Consider the following 25088-nt stretch of genomic DNA (forward strand, 5'->3'; position numbering starts at 1 on the left):
ACTCATTCCTCAGGCGACCACATCGGGATACTCTGAGAGGGAAGGCACTCGGCCCAAATCTGTTTCTCAATGGAACTGATCTGGTTTTTTAATGAAATCAATCTAATTTGAACAAACTCAAAAATTGGAATTAATATTAGATTTTCATTGTTTACATTAAAGCCCAGTGTCAAGCTAACCCCAAATCTGTTCATTTAAACCCACCATGCCTGCAGCTAATGGTTGTGTTTGGAAAGGGGGAAACACAGATCTTTTGCTAAAACCAGGATGTTTTAATAGCAATCTATGTAACCAGTAATTTCTGAAATATTTCAAATGAAAACTTGGTTTAAGGACAAAGATTCCCCATGCAAGAACCAGTTTAAAAATTTGAAATTACATTTATCTATGTGTAGCATGTGCTCATGAGCAACACAGTGTGTATGTGGTGGTCAGAGACAACTTTCAGGAGTCAGGTTTCCTTTCTACCACATGAATCCTGGAGATTAAAAACAATCAGGCTTGGCAGTGTGTCTTTTATCCAGTGAGCCATCTTGATGACTCCATAGCGCCTAGAACACAAAGTCAGCTCTGTCAGCACAGCTGCCTGCAGAATCTATGGTGCTCACTCCATGCATTCCTTTAAAGCGGCAGCTAGGGGACTGCTCTATACCTTGTGTTCCCTAGAAACAGAAGCAGGACTGCTCTGTACTTTGTGTTCCCTAAAAATGGAAACAGGAAGGCTGCTCTATACCTTTTGGACACATCTTGAGATACAGGCATTAACCATAGTTGTGGAGGTACCAGGGTGAATCATCAATGAGTGTAACATTATTGCCACATCTTGAACTGGGGATCCAAGTAAAGGTCCTGAGTAAGGAGGAAAATAAAGCAGAATAATATAAACAATACAACAACAAAGAATCATGCATCAAAAACACAACTGAAGCATACAGAAATACAGAGGGAACACTGAAGCATCTGTAAAACATGGAATAATTAGGAGGCTAGTGTAATGCAGAGGCAGAGTACATTCTGGTTTGTACAAGAAACGGGCTGAAATTACAGGATGAAGAAAGGAGGGACTACACAGTCAAGGGGAAGATTGTGCTCTTATTTGCTTCCCTTACCCTGGAGGCATGCACTGTGGACTGCACTTTCAATGGCCTCACGGGAGGCCTGCACTAGATCGTCACTGACACAGTCAGCATACTCAATCATAGCCATGCCAGGTGATGCTTCCACTGGCCGGGCTTCCAGTTCTGCTCTCACAAAATGCCGCTTGTCTCCTAGAGTCCTGTCTAGGGTATCTGAAAACACACACATTGAAATGCATGAAAATAAGGAGGTGGCTGCAGACAATGCTCAACTTTCGGCCAAGAAAAGAAGGAAGCAAAGAAAGATGCCAGAACCAGACTGTCAAGGGACAGGCGCTGAAACTGCCTGCTTCTAAGTCTGAGTCCACTCAAAAATAAGTCTTTAAGAGTACCAAATAAATGGCCCCGGGCTGGAGGCATATGCCTTTAGTTCCAGAATTCAAGAGGACGAGGCAGACAGATCTCTGTGAGCTTGAGGTCAGTTTGGTCTACAAAGTGAGTTCCCAGATAGCTAGGGCTGTTACCCTGTCTTGAAAAACCACACACACACACACACACACACACACACACACACACACACACACACACACACACACACACACACACGAGAGAGAGAGAGAGAGAGAGAGAGAGAGAGGGAGGGAGGGAGGGAGGGAGGGAGGGAGGGAGGGAGGGAGGGAGGGAGGGAGGGAGGGAGGGAGGATGGAATAAATGGCCAGAGCTTGAAAAAAGGTAACAATAAGATTATAACACATCTAGAGAGTATAAAAAGTGGCTAATGAAAACTATAAGACTTGTTCCTCTGTCAATTTCCAAATTGTTAAATTTCATAATTCTTTCAGCAACATTTAATGTTTCTTCCCCCCCCCCAAAAAACCCCTTTCTTGGAATATAGGTAAACAGTTCTCCTTGTTTTTTGTTTGTTTTTTTCCTACTTTTTTCTTTTTTCAAGACAGCCCCACTCTGTAGCTCTAGCTCTAACTATCCTGGAACTTGCTCTGTAGACCAGGCTGGCACTGAACTTACAGAGATTCACCTACCTCTGCCTCCTAAGTGCTGGGATTAAAGGTGTGCGCCACCATGCCAGGCTCTAGTGGGGATTGAACCCAGAGACCTTGCTCAACCACTGAGCTATGGTCACATTCTTACAGCTCTTGTTTCCAACAGCTGCTACCAGGATTCTACTGAAACAAGACAGCTACATTCACGTGAGTAGCAATGTAGTGCAACAATTCAGATCCCAGGTTCAAAACTAAAAACGGAGCCTTTATAATTCCCTTTGAGCTCACTATTATGATATATCTAAGAAGGTATATATAAGCTAAAAATAAAACGATAAATAATAAAATAAAAAAAAAGAAATCTTTATTTCTAAAGAAACAGAAGTTGCCAGTGCCTACTTTCTGGAGCACTGGTCACACAAAGCATTCCCAGACTGTCTTTAGTGTCCTCAATTTAAGTATGCCTGTGCACATCTGCTCCTGTGTCACTACATTTATGCTTGCTTAATTTTTCAAGTTTCAGTGGTCACCTAGACTTAACCTATTTTGGGTGTGCTCAAGGGCACTTGGTTGTCTTAAGTATTTTTGGTCACAACCTGTCCACACATAGTTCACTCTGGGGTAAATAGAGTTTAAGGAAATCACATACAGAAAACTTGAGCATTTACATGTAGGACAGAAACATAACAACTGCACTTTCTCCAGAATGCTATCAGTATAGGACTGCTGTATTAAATAGCAGGATTTGTCACTCATTGTATAAAATCAATATAATTCACTGACTTCAAATTCTTACACTCATTTCAGTGGTGAGTACAGAATGAAACAAGCATCTATTTCACTGGTTTATCATGTCCCATAGCCACTGGAAACGCATTTGTCTGATGAGTGGATAGTAATGGCTTTAGGCCTTCTGTGTTTATTACAAAATTTTTAAGAAATTGACACAGTAAAACTGTGGGAGACGCTAGAAACTGTGACCTCTATATACACAACTAAACAATGAACAACCCAGAATGTCCAAATGTTTTATTTTTTACCTGTGGCACGAACTGAATTTAAGATGGTTTCCCGGTATGCCACCTGAAGAGGCCCTAGATAGGTCTCTAGGCCATATTCCCGCTTGATTCGGTCATGAATAATCTCAATATGTAACTCCCCCATACCACACAGGACTGTCTGTTGGTAAAAGGGAAAAAATACTATATATAGGGAAAAAATTTAAAAGATTACAAAAATATGTTCACATATTTAAGTAATTTTCAATTAATTACAACTGAATTTCTTCTGAAAAATTTCTGGGGGCTCCTATATGAAAACTGACTTTTTCTGGCTAGGATAATAAATGAATTGTAGTCTTCGTCTATGACAGTTTGATTACCAGCTGGGTAAGTAACCTCAAGTTATCTAATCCTTTATCAAATTCTGGTCACTATAACAAGAGTACAATAAATGTTCTGGATTATGTCTCTTATCTTCTTTCTTCGTATGCAGTTTGTTTACTACTCATTATTGTATGTGCTGTATGTTTGTGTATGATGTAGAGGAGAGGCATGTGTAGAGGTCAGAGAACAACTTATTTGAAGTCCAGGACTGAATTCAGGCCATTAGGCCTGTGCAGCCAGGTCTTTACTCACTGAGGCATCTCCTTGGCTCTAGTTTTTAATAATTTATATATATGGATATTTTGCCTACATATGTGTCTGTGCCCCACTGGCCTGCCTGGTGCCTGACAAGCCAGAATAGAGCATTGGATCCCCTGGAACTGGAGCTATGCATAGTTGCAAATCACCATGTGGGTGTTGGGAATTGAACCCAGGACCTCTACAAGACCAGCTAAGTGCTCTTAACTACTGAGCCATCTTTGCTTTGTGACTTTTTTTTTCAACTCTGTGCAGTCCAGGTTCACCTTTTTTTGGGGGGAGGGGTATTGGGAGTGGGGGTGGTGATACTTGTGAGCCAAGGTCTCATTGTACAGCTCTGGCTGTCCTGGAACTCAACTTTGTAGTCCAGACTGTCTTAGAACTCAGATCCGCTTGCTTCTGCCTCTCAAGTGCTAGGGTTAAGGGTGTGCACCACTACACCCAGCTAAAACCCTTTTCTTAGTGAAAAAGCAGACAACTGTTTGAAACTATGCTGAAGACAACGCATTGAGAATGGGGTAAATAACTCCCCGCTAAAACCTCCCAACTACACAGATGTTTCCTAAATGTTGGAGGCAGTGACAACGCATAGGCTAGTTTGAGCACGCATATAACAGAGAAACTGGCTTCTATGGTTTCTGACCTCCTTTAGTATGCTGCTTCTATAAGCATCAGTGTAAAAGACACAAGAGTTGAACCTTATTTTAAAACTTCACAAAAGCCTATATTATGGAAAGTCAAAACTGATGGGGAGTGATCTGTATATATGAAATGTAACTGTTTTAGGGAATTAAAGAGAGTGTCTATTTAGCATGACAACATATATAAAGAGAAATTTAAATGGTTAATCAGAGCTTTTCTTTCAGGAGCACAGACTAGTCAATGTTATATGCCCACCCTTCCTTCCTTCCTTCCTTCCTTCCTTCCTTCCTTCCTTCCTTCCTTCCTTCCTTCTTTCTCTCCCTCCTAGGGATGGGTAATAATATACGCACTTGTCCAGAGTCAGGATCAAGCCTCACTTTCAAACTGGGATCTTCACGCTGAAGGCGTTCCAAGGCATGATCCAAATCTGAGTGATTAAACAATACCTATTGTTATTCTCACTTCATTTCTAAGTAAATTAACAATGAGTCTACAGTGGGGAGAATAGATTAACAAGCAGATACACTGATTAAAAAAAAAGAAAGAAAAATTTCAAAGAGCCGTAAATGCAGAGACTAAAACAAGATAAGACAATTCCAACGAGAGGTGCTTAAGAGTGAGTGATGTGCACACATCTCCACAGTGAGCCGGGTAAAGTCGCAAGCAGTCTGGCAGGCAGACATCAGCCGGTGAAGAGCAGCGTTAGATGAGAAGGAAGATGCATGCATGTCTTATAGGCCATGCTGAGAAGTTTGGCTTTGCACTGGGAAGCCACTGAAGGACTTTAAAAGGGCCAGTAACCTCATCTGGTTCTATTTTGTGAAGACAAATCTAGGAACAGAAAAAACAAGAAAAAAATGCCTTCATAAACACTGGCTATAATAATGGGCCAGCAAATGGAGATAAAATTACATCTGATCACTCTATGGTGAATTCTCAACTACAGGAGAAATGAAGAATCATTGTGTGAAATGTGCAATAATAACCTTAGTTGATATATGTTTGCCTTCTTTATAAAAGTTCCAGACTGAAAAGTACAGCCAAAAAAAGGGGCTGAGCCACAGATTAAAAAGCTAAGCTTTATCAACTACATTCAGTCAAACTGTTCTAGAGCTGGCCATCGGCCATTTTAAGATTATGGCTCAGAATTAAGAGGAACTATAAATGTAAAATGCACACCAGATTTCAGTGACTTAATATGAAAAAATAGTACTTTAAAAAGATTTATGTGTATGAGTACTTTGACTTCTCGTATGTCTGTACACCACTTGCATGCTGATGTCCTTGGAGGCCAGAAGTTGTCAGATTCTCTGGAAATTGAGTTATGGATGGTTGCTAGCCACCATGATCTGGCACTGGATGCTGGGAACCCAAACCAGTCCTCTGCAAGAGCAGTGGGTACTGTAACCAGAGTCATCTCTCTTGATCTAATGTCATTAATACTTTTTATATTACTTATGCTGAAATGATAATGAAGGATGCATATCTCTTATCTAAAATGCTTGGAATGAAAAATGTTCAAATTACATGCATTTCAGATTTGGATTTTGCTACATATTTTTTTTTGTGTGTGTGTTATGGATGAGTGCCTGCATGTATACATGCACCGATAACTGGTGGTACTGAGGAACCCGGAAGAGAGCACTGGATCCTTGGAACTTGAGTCACTGCCAGTTGCGAGCAGCTGTGTGTGTGCTGGAAGCTGAGCTCAGGTCCTCTGAATGAGCAATTGCTATTAACCACCGAGCTACTGCTCCAGCCCTCTATATCTACCTTATATTAAATACTGTTCCTTCAGCAACTGGACAAGAAAAGACCCAGTTTCTTTCATCACTCAGGGTCTTATATCTGCGCTCCGATTTCTTTCATGTGTATTCTAGCTGGGTAGATGAAGAACTGTAACCCCACTTGGCTAGAGATTTTCTTTCCCATTGCACCTGGGGGACAGGGAGAGGAAATAAAGATTGCTCTTGTTCTCCTGTAATCTGTGAGTCCAACTTGTTTTTAAGGAGACTAAAGAAAACTATAAAGTTTATCTTTAAGTGGTCTTCATAATTGAAAAGTCATTGAGAGCCTCAGAAAGCGTTGATGTTTGAGCTGAGACCTAAGAGTTTTAAAGACAGACAAGTTAAGGGAAATGTAATTAACTATAATTACATTATAATGTAAGTAAGACTAGGTGAAAAAAGAGAAACCACAGTGCAAAATGACAAACCATCTTCAGTAAATCAGAACTGGTTCATATTTTAGATGCAAAAAAGTGAATTCATATCTAACACATTAGGAGGGCGGGCAGGGGAGGGTCAATTGCTTGGAATCCCATAAAAAGCATTAAAAGGCCGGGTGGTGTTGGTGCATACCTTTAATCTCAAAACCCTGGAGGCAGAGGCAGGTGGATCTCTGTTAGTTTGAGGCCAGCCTGGTCTACAGATCGAGATCCAGGACAGTTAGGGTTACACAGAGAAACCCTGTCTAAAAAACAAAAACAAAAAACCAACAAACAACAAACAAAAGCATTATAAGGATAAGAATGAGAATAATATGAAAGTAGAAAAATAGCTGATATATATATGGAGTCTGTAAAAAATCAAAGTGGCTTAGGGCTGGAGAAATGCCTCGAAGGTTAAGAGCACTGGCTGCTCTTCCAGAGGTCCTGAGTTCAATTCCCAGCAACCACATGGTGGCTCACAGCCATCTGTAATGAGATCTGACCAGCACCAGAACACTGCATACATAATTTAACTATCATGCAGGAAGCTGCCTGAGGACTCCCTGTGACACTACTTCCCATAGGCTACAGACACTGATTAACTGACCCACACACTGTCTGTACCTGGCTGCTTAGCCAATGATGGGGGTTCTATGGTGCAGAAGAAAACAGGCTCTGGAATCTCTACCCCAGCCAACAGCAGACTCTCTTCTTCACTGGTTTTCCCGGATTTCTTTTCTCCTCTTCCTGCTCGACGGGCTGCAGCTAAGGCGCTGGACTTGGAAGAGACAATGGTGTCTCCAGTGGCAGTCTGCAAGCAAATGGGACAGCTTCCTGGCTAGCTACTCATCTTCCACCCAAAACCACAAGACAAAATGTTAATGGAGCACATTCTTCTCATTCAATGTAAGAGAAATAAATTCACAAATCTTACAACTTTATGTAAACAAAGCTCATTTACCTTTCATAAGAACTCTACCTAAAATGTCATTGTAACAAATTCTAATAATGAAACATTAGAATTAGAATTAGAAACACACAAACACACATATAAATATATATTACAACCACACCAAAATTTACTGGCAAAAAAATGTATCCATCTGCCTGAATTTCCCATCATAACAAGCAGGTTCAGTATAAACTCATGAAGTATTTTAACATCAGTTAATAATTTCTTACTATTTTACAGGAAATTTTGTATTAAGCAGAAGGGACACAGAGGGACACTAAGTAAAAGCTCCATGGGAATAAAGCAGTATTTTTTTTTTTTTTTGGTTTTTCGAGACAGGGTTTCTCTGTAGCTTTGGAGGCTGTCCTGGAACTCGCTCTGTAGACCAGGCTGGCCTCGAACTCACAGAGATCCACCTGCCTCTGCCTACCGAGTGCTGGGATTAAAGGCGTGCGCCACCAACGCCCGGCTTATATATAATAAATCAGTATTTTAAATGAACTTGAGATACTCCCGTAAGTAGTGTGGACTGTACATAAACTTTGACACTGCCATTTTACTCCTGCCCTGCTCATATCAAGGCTGTGCGGGTTTCTCTCTGTAGACGACTCTCCGAATGTTTGCAGTGCTCCTTCAAATATGCAAAAGGAGCAGGTCCTGCCTTGGAGAAGACAACAATAATAAAGTCCAGCATTCAGGAGGCAGAGGCAGGCAGATCTCAGTTTGAGGATAGCCTGGTCTACAGAGAAAGTTCCAGGACAGCCATAGCTGCACAGAGAACCCTTTCTCCAAAATACCTCAGGTACAAAATTCAGACCATGTTAAATTTTCTCCTAAACATTTCTGAAACCTGCAGTTAATCACGAAGAGTTAAAAAGGTTAAATTAACAATTTTAGCCCAATAGGGGATATGCCAAAGTTTAATGGAAAACGGCATTTGATTAATCTGAACTAAAAGAGAGTCCTGAGTTTTAACCCACCCAAACCAGATGTGGCTCTAAGCATTTCCTTCCATTCACTCTATAAATGTCTAGGCTGAGTTTATTGTGTGCAAGCATTGGCGAGCTGTAGGTTGAGAACCTATGGGAACAAAAGAAACCCAAACTCTGGTCCTTAGAGAGCCCCCACTAGCAAAATGTCTTTCATCATTACCTGGTCAGATCATACTTTCTGCCATAATCAAAACAAGTAAAGACTTACCAAGCATGGCGGTGGAGAGTTTGAGACCAGCCAGGGATGGACAGCAATTTCAAGGCAAGCCTGGGCAACTTAATGACAGAGAAAAGGAGACAATGCTCACCCCCCATACCCCTGCTGCCACCCATGCTCAGAGATACCCCATGTACAAAGGGGCAAAAGATTCCATGCAAATAAAACAGTATTTTAAGTAAGCTTGACACATACATTTCAACAAGTAGTAGGCTTTATTTGGAGTTTAACTTGATTTGACTACAATCCATCTTGTCTTGGGTTTCTCCTAATCTATTTTTCTTTCTAGCAAATGTATGACATCCAACCATACTGATGATATGCCATCATATTCATTTAAAGACATTTAGATGAATTTTTTGCCATTATAAACTATTTATAAATCACATGTACATGATTTGCTATGGAACTCATGTGGTCACTCACTTGTTTAAGACCAACCGTCAAAGCGATGTTACCAGCAGCCAGGGAAGGGATTTCTACGTGTTGGTCAGCAAATGGCAAAAGCAGACGACTCATTCTCTCCCTAAAAAAACATGATTTATATCAGTAAAGCACTTTTAAGTAAATGAGTACAGTTTTAGAAAATAACCAAAGCTTCCCCTTACGTGCAGTTTCTATTAATGTTATGGATGGCCAGCTGGGGCGTCAGTGTGCCAGAGTAAATGCGTAGGAAAACCAGGGGTCCTCGCTGCTTGTCGTGCAACACTTTAAATGCCAGTGCACATAAGTCACCCTTATACCACTGCCTGCAAAACAAAGGAGGTATCAGAGAAGAACCAGCTGTCAGCACAGGTCACCGGGGTCCTCCTTACAATCCCATGCATCTTTGGTAGAGTTATCCAGGCCCACTACAACCCTCTCTGCCATCACTAACTAAAATACTTAATGGAGGTCTTACAAATAAATCTTCAAAACCAAAACAAAAACTAATGGGTTCTCTTTCAAGTACTGCCATATTTGCAAACATCTTTACTGCACGAACTCTCTGCTTAAAAAGAGTATCTTTAAAGGTCATAAAACCAAGGAATCTACAGGATGAATGAATATTCTTTCCAATGGTTCTCACTTCACTTTGTGTTTAGCTGAATAATACCATTAATCTACAGTAGAAACTGGAACTTGTTTACAGAGATGGTATTTTATTTTTTGTTTTTACGAGACAGGGTTTCTCTGTATTGTTTTGGAGGCTGTCGGACCAGCCCGGCCTGAAACTCACATAGATCCGCCTGCCTCTGCCTCCCGAGTGCTGGGATTAAAGGCGTGTGCCGCCACCACCCGGCGGTGGTATTTTTTTTTAAACTAAGGTTTTTTGTTTGTTTGTTTTAAAGATTTATTTATTATGTATACAGCGTTCTGCCTCTGTGCCAGAAGAGGGCACCAGATCTCATTACAGATGGTTGTGATTCACCATTCGGTTGCTGGGAATTGAACTCAGGACCTCTGGAAGAGCAGCCACTGCTATTAACCACTGAGTCATCTCTCCAGCCCCAGAGATGGTATTCTTTTTTTTTTTTTTTTTTTTTTTGGTTTTTTTTCCGAGACAGGGTTTCTCTGTACTGTTTTGGAGCCTGTCCTGGAACTCGCTCGGTAGACCAGGCTTGGTCTTGAACTTACAGAGATCCTCTGCCTCTGCCTCCCGAGTGCTGGGATTAATGGCGTTTGCCACCACTGCCCGGCCAGAGATGGTATTCTTAAAGAAACATACAAATTTGAGTTTTCCTGAAACTGACAGATTTTGTGCATAGGTGCATTTTTTCTGACCAAAGGTAAATGATATTTTCATCAGTCTCAAGGAAGTCTATGACTCAGAGTAAGTTAAGTACTTCTAACAGTAGCCTCTCTGCAATCTCATCCCTATCCTTCTGCCTTTAACCTTAATGATAATAAATACGGAAGCTTTCTACATGCCAGCACAGGTCCTTATGCTTAATAAATAGTAACTCACTGGATTTTTATAAATCGTATAGGAAATGGGTCCCATAGCCTACACTTTGTTGATATAGAGGTTAAGTAACTTGGATTAACTGGGACAAGTCTATATGGCATGAAGCCACGCCCATTCTTCACATGATGCCTTTTCAATTTAGAGTTGTAAAAAGTTTATTACTCTCCTTGTTAACACAAAACCCATTTTTCTGCTATTCTGCTTAACACTACTTCAGATGTTAGAGATTTATTATGCAAGCTGGACAGCAGGGAGAAAACAATGATCTTTTTCTATAGCCACAGAACACTTTACCACAGGAAACCCCTGAAATTCAGATGAATATAAACACATCTACTAAACGAGTAACCACCTTTGACAAACACAGAACAAAGCACGCAACTGAGATGGCACAATCAACACTCATGGGAAAGAACAACCACGTTCACAGCTCTACCTACAACTATGACAGATCTTAAGAGGGCAAAATGTCTTTTCAAGTGAAGATTACTATGGCTATATATCATTTACAGAGATATTCTCCACCACTGTCTTTTTCCTGATGACCACTTTAAATGACTACTTTTTATGAAACAAGGCCTATTCATTTATTTCAAGTGTATGAATTTAATGTTTGGTCACATACTTACAGAAACCCGTTCTCGTGTTCTTCGGGTGATGGCAAGTACATCGTAATGGCATCCAGCAAGGGCTGAACACCCTTGTTTTTCAAGGCACTCCCACAAAGCACAGGCACCGCGGACTGAGCCAGTGTTACCCTGTGTATTGCAGTCTGCAGCTAAAGGCAGACACAGAAAATGAACATGGATCTGTGCAGAGTACACCAGTCCCTGTCAGAATCGCTGAACACCCGTGTAAAACAGCACTCTTCCCCACCTTCCACCCTCTGTATGGCATATATATGTGTATATAGCATTAATCACTACACAGCATGCTGGATGTCTGCTGCCTCCTGTTCACTAGACTAAGTCTTTATGAGCAATACAGGGAAGTCTCTGAAAATACAGCCAAGTTTTAGAAGGTAGAGAAGTTTAAGATAGAATGGATATCTAAGAGCACTGACAAGAGTAGTGACCCCTGGGGCTGAGCTCTGCACTGTGACCAGCTGTGGTTGTCTGCAGCGGTCTGTCTGCTTCTCTGCAGCATGGTGAGAGCTACACTCACTGTGGGCATAGGGAAAGGGCTGGAACGCAGCTAACAATTCTGCTGGCCCAGGAAAGTGGCAGTAGTAGATTCTCCTCCTCTAAGAATCATGACCTCACTAACCCCACGTAGTTGCCTAGGTTTCCTGTACCAGGGATAATTCCCTCCTACTCAGTGGGCCTCAGGCCCAATTAGAGAGCTACTTATGGGAGAAAATTAAAACCCCAACTCTGTGTATGCAAAGAAAAATGACTGCACTTCTAACTCTGTAGAGTGTCTGGGAACGGCATGCTGCTAGCATTAGGGCTTATATGAGCAGTGACTTTCATTTTCAAGCCACCATTTTTAAATTATTTATTTATTTATTTAGGTTTTTCAAGACAGGATTTCTCTGTGTAGCCTTGGCTGTCCTGGAACTCACTCTGCAGACCAGGCTGGCCTCAAACTCATAGAGATCCTCTTCCCTCTGTCTCCTGAGTGCTGGGATTAAAGGGCTGGGATTAAAGGTGTGCACCAACACTGCCCAGCCTAAGCCACCATTTTTAATAGTGTAAAAAGTTAATACACATATTCCAAAAACAGAAAAAAAACAAGCCATATTCACTTAGTAAAATTTTGTCTAAATGAGTGAATAACACATTACCTTTTCTGCTGGAACCAAATCAAAGTTTTCACTAAATTCTCCTAAAACCAAGTCAGCAAATTCATCATCCAAATCTGCAACCTGTAAAGAAAGACAAACTTGCACAACTTGTACTTAGTCTCACCCTTAGCTGTCAGCTTTAAAGTGTGCAGGCCAAGCAACACTTCGGGCCTTTGGAAAACACAATTCAGTTTTTGTTTTGTTTTGTTTTTGGTTTCCAAAGAAAAGGAAACTGGAAATTGAAAGTGCTGTCCTGCTTAATAAACTTGTGTACATGCCGGGCGGTGGTGGCACACACCTTTAATCCCAGCACTCGGGAGGCAGAGGCAGGTGGATCTCTGTGAGTTCGAGGCCGGGCTGGACCAACAGCCTCCAAAACAACACAGAGAAACCTTGTCTCATAAAAACCAAAAAATAAAAATAAAAAATAAAAATAAAAATAAATAAACTTGTGTACATAAGACAAAACTTGGGCAAGGCCTCCGAAGCCTAGTTTTTTCTTCTCCCTGTCTCACACACCCCATCAGGACCCTGTCACCGAAGAATGACATGCTGGTCCAGGTCACTTTCCTCTTAGGGCCTCACTGAGGATCAATAGCCAATTTTAAGCATACTTTCAGAACATACAGGTAAGTGCCCATAAGTATCATGATCATTACATTTCACCTCTAAAGTTGTCCTAAGATACAGAAAGCTGACTCCAGTTCACATTTAGGGTCTCAATTTAAGATAAACCTAACTGTGGTTCAAGTTTTACCATCATAGCCTAAAAGTAGTTTGCCATCATAATCATTTTTAGGTATAGCTCAACAGTATTAAGCTCATTTGTGTTATTGTTATGTAAGCTCCTAAATGTTTCAATTTGCAAACAGAAAGCCTAAACAGCTCCCTATCTTCCCATTCCCGAGCCTCTGTCTCTGAATTTCCTCACAATGTAGGACCATCTAGCATTTGTAGCTGGTGTATTTCCTGAGCCAAATGGCCTTGGGTTTACTAATGTTGCACTTAGGTCAGAACTCCCTTCCTTCTAAGGGAGAGTAACAGTCTACATTTTGTTGATCTACTCATCCGTTAATGACCACTTGAGTTGCTTCTTCTATGGCCTACTGTGAATAATGCTACTAGGAATGGGGGTGCTTTTAATTCTCTGGGGTACATACCTCAAACGGAACATTTGGAGGAGCCTCCTTTTGGTATTTCTCATATGGCTTGCTTCCTCCCTTCCTTCCTCCCTCCCTTCCTCCTTTCTCTCTTTCCCTCTCTTTCAGATGTATTTGCGTTCATTTTATGTGTCTGAGTGTTTTGTCTGCAAGTAAGTATGTGCATCACACGTGTGCCTGGTGCTCTCACAGGTCAGAAGAAAGTGCCAGATACTCTGGAACTAGAGTTACAGATAGTTGTTAGCTGATGCATGGGTGCTGAGAACTGAACCTAGGTCCTCTGCAAGAACAAGTGCTCTCAACTATTGCCATCTCTCCAGCCCCTCCTCTATTTTCTATTGTAATTGTATCATTGTATTCCCACTGCAGGAACCGAGGATTACATTTGTTCCACACTCACCAACATACTTGTGGGGTTTTTTGTTGTTTTGTTTTGTTTTTTGTAGCTAATGCACCTGAGGTGGTCTTGTTCTCTAAATTTTATCTATATTCACACACACATACATACATACATACATACATACATACATACATACATACACACACCCACATACCCAAACATATAATCAACACCTGTTATTAGGTACTAATATCACATTTTCTTTACCCACATCATACACTATCATGTCCTAGTAAAAGCCAGTATGTGCAATTGTGTCTTGGCTATCCATCTGGATGATAAGATCATTCTTTATTCGTATAACTGTTGACACACATAATTGCATACACATACACAAACTCAAAAAAAGGAGTCAATTATGTGTCCAATTCATGAACAATGTCAATACTACTCCTGCTCTTCTTGGTAGGCCTTACTAACCTAGAGAATTAGGCTAGCATGGTGGCACACGGTTGATCCCAGTGCTTGGGAGGCTGAGGCAGGCAGATCTGTGAGTTCAAGGCTGCCTGGTCTACAAGGCAAGTTCCAAGCCAGGAGGACTACATAAAAAAGAAAGAGAGAAAGGAAGGAAGGAAGGAGGGAGAGAGGGAGGAAGGATGAAAAGAAGAGGAAGAAGCAATGTAGCAAAGTGGGTAGCAGTCTGACCTCTGATCTGATACTAACCTGAGTTCAGATCCCAGCTCTCCCTTTATTAGCTGTAAACTTTTTAAACAGTCTAAGCTTCTGACTCCTTAGCTATAAAGTGGGGATGATACATGGTTGTGAGAATAAGAGTTCATGTACATCACCTAACCAGCAAACACCAGATCTTCAACAATCACTATCCAATAAGTCATTATTATGTTCATTATAAGTCAATGAATATTATAAGTTATAAGTGGCAAATAATTTTTCTAAGAATATCTACCTATACAACATAGATGTTAGAAAATGTTGCCAGAATCTGTTTGGACTGAGCAGGTATAGTAGCCCATACTTGTAACCCAGTACTCAAGAGTATGAGGCAGTAGAATGGCAAGTCCCAGGCAAGTCTGGGCAACACAGTCAAGACTGTCTTAAAAAACTTTTTGGCCGGGCGGTGGTGGCGCACGCCTTTAATCCCAGCACTCGGGAGGCAGAGGCAGGCGGATCTCTGTGCGTTCGAGGCCAGGCGGGACCGATAGCCCCCGAAACAATACAGAGAAACCCTGTCTCGTAAAAACAAAAAAAAAAAAAAAAAAAACTTTTTGTTTTACTTGAAGCAACTGAATTTTGAAGTGAAAAAATCAAAGGTTCAAATGCTTTACTGTGAGATTCAAGAAGCCTAAGATATGTGTTATTTATTGCCACAAATATTGGTATAGTGTAAATAATACAGCATTAACAATCTTGCTATGTTCTATTAAAGCTTAGAGAGCCAATGCAGACATAAGCTATATACTAACTACAATAAGTGGATGGCTTTAACTTTTAAGCAATTTGGCATCTGGTAAAGTAGAAGATAGGCAGGTCCCTCGATGCAGAGATTCTGTTGCTGAGATTTCACATTGCACAGGAGGACAATCATGGTTTCACTGCCTGTAATTCCAGATTGGCCTGGAACTCACTATGGAGCCTGGGCTGGCCTTAAACACACATCAACTCTCCTGCCTCAATCTCAGAAGCACTGGACTACAGAGGAATGCTACAACAAACTCAGCAATGTTATTTCTAACAGAAAGAGAAAAGAAATTTCAAGTCAATCCATGAGAGAACAATAAACTGTACTATAATAATATATCACAACACCATATAACACTGAAAATAAACTGTCACTACACACACCTACAGTTAAGAAAATACAAACTATACCACTCCTCTTATAAGGACAGAATGTGCAAACTAATGCTAAGACAAATATATTGTGTTGGGGTGTGTGGAGCATAGCTCAGTGATAAAGAACATGCTTAGCATCTATCCTTCAAGTCCTAGGTTCAACTCTGAGCACACACACACACACACACACACACACACACACACACACACACACACACACACACAAACAATAAAACAAACTAGGGCTAGCGAGATGACTCAGCCGTTAAGAGTACTTGTTGTTCTTGCAGAGGATCTGAGTTCATATATCAGCGCTCACATGGTGGCCCAAAGTCATCTGTAACTACAGTTCCACAGGATCCCAAAGCCCTCTTTGGACTACCCTGGGCACTAGGCAGACACATGGTAAACACAAATATATGCAGGAAAAACACTCATACACATAAAAATAAATGAATAAATAAATCTTAAAAGAAAAAAGACAACTATATGTGCCCCTGTTGTGGATTGTGCCCTTTTATCCTCCTCTAATCAAAATCAGTAATGTTTCCAGAAAATTGGAGTCTGTAATGCCAAAAGGGTCAGAGTCTGTATTTCAAGTTGTATAGAATAAAACTTTAGTAAAATATAAAAAAGAAAAAAAGAAGACTACTAAAAATGATGTATAGGTAAGTAGAAAACAGGATGTGCAGACAAACAGGAAGCAGGCAGTATCTTACTTGTTTATAAGTGGTAGACACATTTTAATTCACTACATTTTACATATTGAACACATAATTTTATATAAAGCCTGAGAATAAATCTGCCAAAAGATTACTGAACACTTAAAGAGTTTTAAAATTAAGTATTTACTTGTTCAATTAAGGAGTTCCTTGCTTCAATAGCCTCCTTCAGCAATTCCGGATCACTTGTTTCCGAGAGGGGTTTTCTCTCGAAGTCTTTTCCATCATCAGAGTTAGAATTCCAAACAAGTTTTTCTTTGTTTACTACATCCACCACTCCTTTGAAAGTTCTGGCTTCACCGATTGGCAGCTGTAAGTCAGAGCATGCTTTGTATCACTAAATAATACAAATGTAGACACCACAACAGTAACAAAACTTACCATTACTTTACTCAAATCTGTACTTACTTATGTCTTGTGTTTACCTCAAAAGTGTGTATGCCACAATAAATTGACAAGGAAATACCAGAATGTGGTATCAGTTAACCATTACCTGTAGAAGCAGAGGTTTCGCCTTTAACTTCTCCCTGATGCTTTCAACTGTGTAGTTAAAACTGTAAAAAGCAAAATCATCATTAGAAACACAGTAAAATACCTCTCAAAACAGACTTAAGAATGTTCTCTAACATATCCCTTTATTCTTCATAATGCTCATTATGTCAGTTTCACAGGGCAGTATCTTTTTTTTTTTTTTTTTTTTGGTTTTATGAGACAGGGTTTCTCTGTATTGTTTTGGAGGCTGCCGGTCCAGCCCGGCCTCGAACTCACAGAGATCCGCCTGCCTCTGCCTCCTGAGTGCTGGGATTAAAGGCGTAAGCCACCACCCGGCCCAGGGCAGTATCTTAAATAAACCTGGTAATAGCAATAGAGTATTTACCATTATCTTATCATGGGGAAACTTAAGGAATTTTTATCCCAAATGTCACATAACCCAATTGTGAGGCTAAGATTGAAGTCACAAATGCAAGATTTCACTTGAATTAAGGAGCCTTTCTTCCATAGCTATATATGCCATTGGTTCTCTTCTGAGAGCCAGACTGACTGTTTTAATCTTAGGTATTAGTATTGTATGCTACAATGCTTGTTTCTATGCTAGCAGTGGGGCAGGCTACCTATAGTACATATGCTACAGTTGGCACACAGGCTGATTTATATATACATGCACATCACTCTGGCTTCAACATCTTTGAGAACTAGCTTAGAATCCAGGCATTACCCTCCTCATCACTACAAGACACTGAAGTCAATCAATGGGAAACTCCAAAGGTTCAAAGTCTAGCAAATGCTCCTAAGTCAGCAAGGACTGATGCAAGACTGCCCCCTGCCTAGCTAACTGCCAGCTTTGTGGAATATTATTGGCCCTTACTCCTCAGGTCTCCTTACCCCATCCTAAGATTCCCATCCCCTACCTCAACCCTATATAAGTTCCTGCCTATTGCAATAAAAGGAGATTGTGTTTCGACAAGTCCCCAACTCAGTGTTTCTTCCCAGTAACTCGGAGCAGGGGAAGTCTGGGTCGTACTAGGAAGGAGAAAGGTTTGGGTCTTGGACACTCATCATTCCGCTCCGCCCCTGGAAAAGACTGAGTAGACCAGCACTAACCCAGCCCTACCAGCCGGAGGCTCCGGCACTGTGTTACTGGAACAATGTATCTATCCATTTTGGCTTGCCACTCTAAATAAGCCTTGATACACGGTTGCTGCAGCTCAGCATTAATCATCTTCTGTTTTACAAACAGGACATTACACTTCCCAGTTCCCTTTTGTTGAGCATAATACCCACTAACTAACGAACGTCAGAAGACACAGAAAGACATCATTCTCCGAGTTAACCATAAAAATCACCCTACTCTCTAACGCCAGCCATGAGATCACAGTAGGCTTCAGGAGCAAAGTAGGATGCTGTAGAGCTCCAAAGAGAATCGGCAGAAACAGCAAGACTGCACTCCATCAGGATTCTGCAAAATGTGTTCATAGATCCAGATGGCTCAATACTTCCAAGCAGTCAACGACAACTGAGCTGCTTCGAAATTATTTTAAATTGTGTTTTTTGAGATTCCATACTTTATAATTGCATATCTATATTATATATGTCTGTATATCTAAAGTATATAATTATACTTGGAATTGTTTTTTCTAAACTGGAACTTTAAGCCATGACTGCTCTGTAGCCTTAACAGCCTCTTCATATACCTTGCTCCAGTTTTGTCCATCTTGTTTAAAAAGCAGATCCGGGGTATCTTGTGTTTGTCAGCTTGCTTCCACACGGTGAGAGTCTGGGCCTAAAGCAAAAACGAGGGAAAATGCCTGTGGCTGTGGCTGCCACTGGGTGAACAGATCCATGAATCTGTGGTAACGTGGAATTGGGCCTGATGCTGGCAGACAGTCAGAACCTCTACAGTCCATTTCCAAAGGCCCTCTTTTGGCTCCCTGGAGAACATAACAGGAAGTACAACGAAGTGACTAGATACTTTGTGCCGCTTTAGGTGAACTTGGTTTCCACACAAAGACATGAAATCCAGATACCCAGAGTCTCAAAAGAGAACTTACATTACAACCAGAAGGCCCACTCTTTGTTTCACTTCATTTTTCCCAGTATGTAATAATAAACTTATTTATTTTAATCATTATTTTTTAAAGCAGGTCTCACAAAGCCTAGGCTGACCTGGAACTTGTTACATAGCAAGGTTGACCCTGAACTCCTGATCCTCCTGCATCCACCTCCCAAATGCTGAGGTTCCGGGCAGGCGCCACCACATCTCCTAATGTCAGTTTTTGATGTGTAAAAAGGGATTTTGCCTTGAGGAACAAATAATAATAAAAGCACTATTATGATATATGAAATCACATATTTCAATTAAATATTTGAATGTTCATATACACCAATAGGGTAAAGTGTAAGGGACAGACTACTACCGATATTTATAAGTAATTCACATATGCTTTTTGTCTAATTGATTTCATTCCTGCACACATTCAATTTATAGACTTAGTCTGAATCTATTAAAATATCTGTACCTCATAGAGTCCCAAGGTCTGAGAAGCATGAAAAGTCTAATGTTTAGCTTTTTATTTGTTTAGGTAGAATTTATACACAACAAAATCTACAGACTAAGCATATAGATAGAGTTTTGATAAGAAATAGACCTTGTGCAACTACTACTCAAATCGATGCTGTTACTCCAAGAAGTTTTTTCACCCCTCTTGAGTCCTCTGGAAGAAACTAGTTCTGATCCATTGCCAAAAGTACATACTCTGCCTATTCATGAGTCTCAGATGACTAGAATGGCTCCTGATTTGTCCACCTTGTCCCTTTATACAGACAGATCAGTTTCTCTATCAATCAGTGGATATGCACTTAGGCAGCTGCTAGCTTGGGGCTGCTGTAGAGTCTAGCCACTAGAAACATTCTGAACAAATCTCTGGTGAAGAAACATTTCCATTCCCTTGGAAAAAGATACAGAATTATTCCGGTTTTTTGTTGTTGTTGTTGTTGTTGTTGTTTTTCTTTTTCGGTTTCTTTGGTGTTTGTTTTGTCTTGTTTTTTGAGACAGGGTTTCTCTGTGCAGCCCTAGCTGTCCTGGAACTTACTCTGTAGACTAGGCCGGCCTCCAGCTCACAGAGATTTGCTTGCCTCTGCCTCCCAAGTGCTGGAATTAAAGGTGTGAGCCACCACCACCCTGCTGAATTATTGAGTTTTAGTGACGGTATATATAAGTTTGTAAGAAATTGCCAAATGGCCTTTTAGAGTCATTGTATTGTTTCACTGTCCCATGAATAACTGTGAACTCCAGCTGAACCACCCTCATCAACATTTGCTATTGCTCTTTTGAATTTTAGTCACTCTGCAGGGTACAAAATGGTATCTTTTGTTTGTTTGTTTGGACTTTGCAAGGCAGTTTCTCTGTGTAGCAGTCCTGGCTGTCCTGGAACTCCCTTTGTAGACCAGGCTGGCCTTGAACTCACTGAGATTCACCTTCGTTGGCCTCCTGAGTGCTGGGATTAAAGGAATGTGCCATCACCACCTGGCTCACAAAATGGTATCTTATGTTGATGCCTCCTTCTCAAAAGCCCCACATATGGACCAGTTATATAAGTGGATATGGCCGGGTCACAACAGTAAGTTGGTGATATGGTGATAGCCGCATTTATTTCCAAACAAGGATTTTCTCCTTAATAACCAACTATAATGGTCACATCTTTTAATTTATTTTAAGCTTCAGATCCAACCAAGGATTTAAAGATACATTCAGTTTATATGATTCTTTAAATTCTTTAATCTAGAATAGTTCTTCAGGATTTCCCTTAATCACTTATATGATGCTTTCATTAAAAATTTTTGTTGTTATTTTTCAAATTTCTGAAAAGTTGTAAGTAGTTCTCTTTGTCACATCTTTTCACTTAGATTTCACTAATCACTGTCACATGATTAGACATGGGCCAAATATTTTGGGCAGCAATGTAACACATATTTATTGTACCTTTCTTAGAGTATCGCATTATGTCAATTTATCCCATTTTTAAGATACTGACTTTTGTAACTTAATGAAAATAATTTAAGGGCAGAAGAATTTAAATAGATTATATATCCAATTCTGATGGGCACTCTCACTAAAAATAGTATAACTTACCCTATAAACACAGCACAAACCAGGTAGTGGCGCACACCTTTAATCCCAGTCCTGGGGAGGCAGAGGCAGGTGGATCTTTGTGAGTTTGAGCCCGGCTTCATCTACATAGCAAGTTCCAAATCAGCCATGATACTTGAGACCCTGTTTGAAACAAAGCAAAACAAAACAAAAATAAAAACAAAAACAGCAAATTGCATTCTACTAGCAATAAGCTCTATTAAAAAATCCACTTTCAGAATTTACTCAAGGACTTTAATGCACACCTACATGTATTGGGGAGAGGGTAGCAAATCTGCCCTTGAACCTAGGCACTCATACAAGCCAGGCAAATCCTCCAGAAGTGAGCTGCAGACCCTCCTAAGAATCTTTATAGTAATTGTGAGGATATGAGTACTCGTGTGTCTGCACTGCTGGAGGTGCTAACCCCTCCTCCACACTATCTTCTAAGGGGCTTCCATAGCAAACAGTCTTTGTGGAAGGTCTCCCTTGGGGGAAAAGGTAGGTTTGCTAACTTCCCTAGAAAACAGACACTGTCCATCCTGCAGAGCAACGTGGAGAAGTGCTAATTACTCATTGTAAGATATTTCCATGCATTTTACCATTCACATGACTAGCTTACCCTGACTCTTTTCAGGCCACTCTCTAGACCAGGACTTGGGGGTATGTTGACTCAGTGGTCACTACATGTAGACTATAAAGTCCCCTGATTCTCACCTAGTGTCTTTGTGACTTCTGATAGAATCCATGAAACTAATGCTGAGGAACTTGATAGTTTGAAATCAACAGAATCCCCAGTTCCCAACATCAACCTTCATATTTTCTAGAAATAACAAACTTTCTTGCCATTGTAAAAATTCTGAAATCACATTTCATTATTAAATTCCAACTTTCTACTACCACAACCTGATTTATATAGAATTATTAAATAACGGGATATAATTAACTAATTCTATACTTTAAAAAAACCACACTGTTGTTCTGTCTTCACTTTAGCAATATCTTACCTCCACACCAGCAGAGGCATCAAACACGGCCACTGCACCATCCAACACTCTCAAGCAGCGCTCAACCTCCAAGGTAAAGTCCACGTGACCTAAGAAAAAAAATAAGAAATAGTTAAAATCTTCAAAAAAAAAAAAAACAATTACATGGGTCAGCAATGTCCCTCGTGAGTGTACACACAAAAGGTGAACGCCTCAAAGAAGTGCTTCAAGAAGCTCTTGCTGTCTCCACCCACACTCTGTGAACAAACAGAACAAGGGCCGACAGTCGCGTCCCATACCCACAGGCTCTGAATCTGGAGATGCCGTTATGGGCTGAGAAGATTCGGGAAAAAAAGGTGTCTGTTCTAGACAGGGACAGACTTTGTTCATGTCATTACTCTCTAAGCCATATAAAATAACAACTATTTATGTAGCAACCAAATAGAGCGATTCCACTAACAGGAGGTGAGGTGAGCAGTCATGGGAACAGATGTAGAGAGCAGAACGGCGGGGAAAGGACAAGGAAAGCAGTCGTCTACTGAGCAGCGTTTCAGTTCTGAAGATGAAACACTAAGCACGTTTCTCAGTGTACACGTAAAAATGGCTAAGACGTTCCAGGACAGCCTCCAAGACAATACAGAGAAACCCTGTCTCGAAAAACAAAAACAAAACAAAAATGGCTAAGAGGGCCCACCAGGGAAGAGACCTGCAGAGTTCCGGCATGAAGCCACCACAGCGAAGGCGGGAGGACCCGCTCGCTATATAGGTGAGGCTATAGGCTCCACAGCTTGGAGCCTCCCCACCCCACCCCACCCCCACACACGAGATGCAGCATCCACTGAGACCACTCCAGGCTCGGTGGGTCCAGTCAGAGCCAGAAGCTGTAGAGCTGGCCAAGGAGCTGCAGAGCTGCAGTGAGACCCAGATCTGCCCGTTTGTACAGCAGCTCAAAGGTGGAGTGGTTCGTACCCAAGGCATCAAGAACAACCTCCATAGAAGTACGGATGGATCTTGCTGAGAAACTAACAGGCCCACTGGAGGGAGCCCTACTGCAGCTTTCTCCCAGGTGCCCACCATTGCTGCAGAACGCGTCAGCCTCCTGCACGCCACACCGGGCAAGACCACGAAGGCCTACAGAAGCCACGGCTGTTCTTGAGTACCCAAGGAGGGCAGAGGAATCACGGCCTTGAAGCTGAGCCCGCCCCTAGGACTACTGACTCCACTCCCGAGGCCCCTGTTCCTGTCCCTAAGGCCTCTGACCCCAACTCTGACACCTTGGGCCTTGCCTCTGAGGTCACTGTTTCCCATACCCCAAACAAGTCCCTGGCTGGCCCCTCCACAGAGAGACCGCTGTGGACTTTGAGAAGATTTACAGACATCTGTCCTTCTCCAGAAATGGCCATGGCCCTGAGCTCTCACAGCTGGTAAGAGGAGTTGAGGAGGACAGGGGCTCTAGTGGGGGGAGGCTGGGGTACAGGATCAAACGTTGACCTCTCATTCTTTCCCTTTCCTTCTATCAGAGTCAGCTGTGGTCCTTGACCTGCTCATGTCACTTCCAGAGGAGCTGTCACACCTGCCTCGCACAGCCCCGGTGGAACATATAACGAAAACACATGCTCGGCTGATGGCTCCCAGGCTTCTCTCCCTGTGGGAAGAGCTGCAGGCCTAGGAATGAAGACTGAGGGACTGGCTCCAAGGGGCCAGGGGAGCCTGACCAAACTTCTCAGCCAGTAGGACAGAAGTGGGCCTGGCAAGCAGTTGGGACCTGCCCACTGAACCCATTCCTGGTGCCCCTAGAGCTATGGGGCCAGGTACCCAACCCTGCGAGGTGAGGAATACGAAGACCAGATGTGCTGACTTCTGCCTGGGACTTCAGTCCAACACCATGGTACTGGGTGGCCAGGAGGATGATCGTGCAAGTCCCGGACATGGTGTCCAGCCACAGGCCATGTCTAAAGATGCTGCCTACAGCAGCATACTGGGTGGCCAGGAGGATGATCATACAAGTCCCTGACATGGTGTCCAGCCACAGGCCATGTCTAAAGATGCTGCCTACAGCAGCAGTCTCAGAAAGGGAAGAACAGCCGTAATGAATAGAGACAGAGGACTCTGCACACTCAGGCAGAATTCCTGGACAGACAGGTGGGGCTGGCTTCCCTAGCCCAGCTGTGCCTTGTGCTCTGCTGTGGGTACCACGACAGCATCATCTGTCTCATGGATCTGCCCTTCTCAATCTGGACCTGCATTTAGATTCTCCCACCTAACTGGCCAGTATACATTTTTCTCCACCCTTTTCTGGGATGTCCTGTAAGTCTCAATAAAGCTATCATCTAACTAAAAAAAAAATGGTTAAGAGGAAATTTAATGTTTTTGACCATGACTAAACAATAAAAACAAACAAGCAAAAACCCCACAGAAACAGCCTCAGTGACACAGAGTCTCTGCACGACGAAGCTACATCATACCTGGTGTGTCAATCAAATTGACTCTATACCCTTTCCAGTCAAATGTCACAGCTGCTGACTGGATGGTAATGCCCCTTTCTCGCTCTTGAGCCATGAAATCTGTCACTGTGTCTCCATCATCGACATCTAATCAGGAAAAACAGGTCACAGATTAATTCAAAACAAGTGCATCTTACTGGTTCTCAGTACCTCACCTCCCCCCAGGATAGTTTAATCTGCTCTGAGAAAAAAGCCCCCCAAAATACTCAGTTTAACACCTAGAGCCCTGTATTTTCTCTATATAAACTCCTCAGAAGAGAAAAAGCTGTGTCAGCAGGGTTAGTAATTCTCTCATGAAACCATACATTTCTTTCCTTTAGTCCTAGCTTGGTGTTTCTTATTCCCTCTGTGCCACAAATCCCTTGCTCGGGGGTAGAGTAGCTCAATGAAGTCCACTGGTTAAACCACCCTCCTAACTTTATTCCTGTT

The 25088-nt window shown here is 41.7% G+C and overlaps 1 protein-coding gene and 1 pseudogene across 4 annotated transcripts in view; one reads left to right on the top strand and one right to left on the bottom strand.

The window, feature by feature from the left end:
* Nucleotides 1–25088, bottom strand: part of Gfm2 (GTP dependent ribosome recycling factor mitochondrial 2) — a 39222-nt gene that overhangs the window by 1951 nt on the left and 12183 nt on the right. For 3 of the 4 annotated variants that reach the window (XM_040728901.1, XM_040728903.1, XM_040728902.1), the window contains 14 exons: nucleotides 24621–24746; nucleotides 22177–22265; nucleotides 18735–18823; nucleotides 17036–17096; nucleotides 16673–16852; nucleotides 12467–12547; nucleotides 11310–11458; nucleotides 9341–9481; nucleotides 9159–9258; nucleotides 7196–7382; nucleotides 4713–4789; nucleotides 3118–3256; nucleotides 1110–1289; nucleotides 734–849 (listed from right to left, as the gene is read on the bottom strand). In XM_040728901.1, the coding sequence (XP_040584835.1) occupies nucleotides 734–849; nucleotides 1110–1289; nucleotides 3118–3256; nucleotides 4713–4789; nucleotides 7196–7382; nucleotides 9159–9258; nucleotides 9341–9481; nucleotides 11310–11458; nucleotides 12467–12547; nucleotides 16673–16852; nucleotides 17036–17096; nucleotides 18735–18823; nucleotides 22177–22265; nucleotides 24621–24746 (1715 nt within the window). The other variant, XM_040728904.1, reaches the window with a different exon arrangement.
* Nucleotides 22877–23987, top strand: LOC110339319 (annotated as a pseudogene).

The sequence above is a fragment of the Mesocricetus auratus genome, unplaced genomic scaffold (genome assembly GCF_017639785.1).
Source record: "Mesocricetus auratus isolate SY011 unplaced genomic scaffold, BCM_Maur_2.0 Super-Scaffold_100020, whole genome shotgun sequence".
Classification (NCBI taxonomy): domain Eukaryota; kingdom Metazoa; phylum Chordata; class Mammalia; order Rodentia; family Cricetidae; genus Mesocricetus; species Mesocricetus auratus.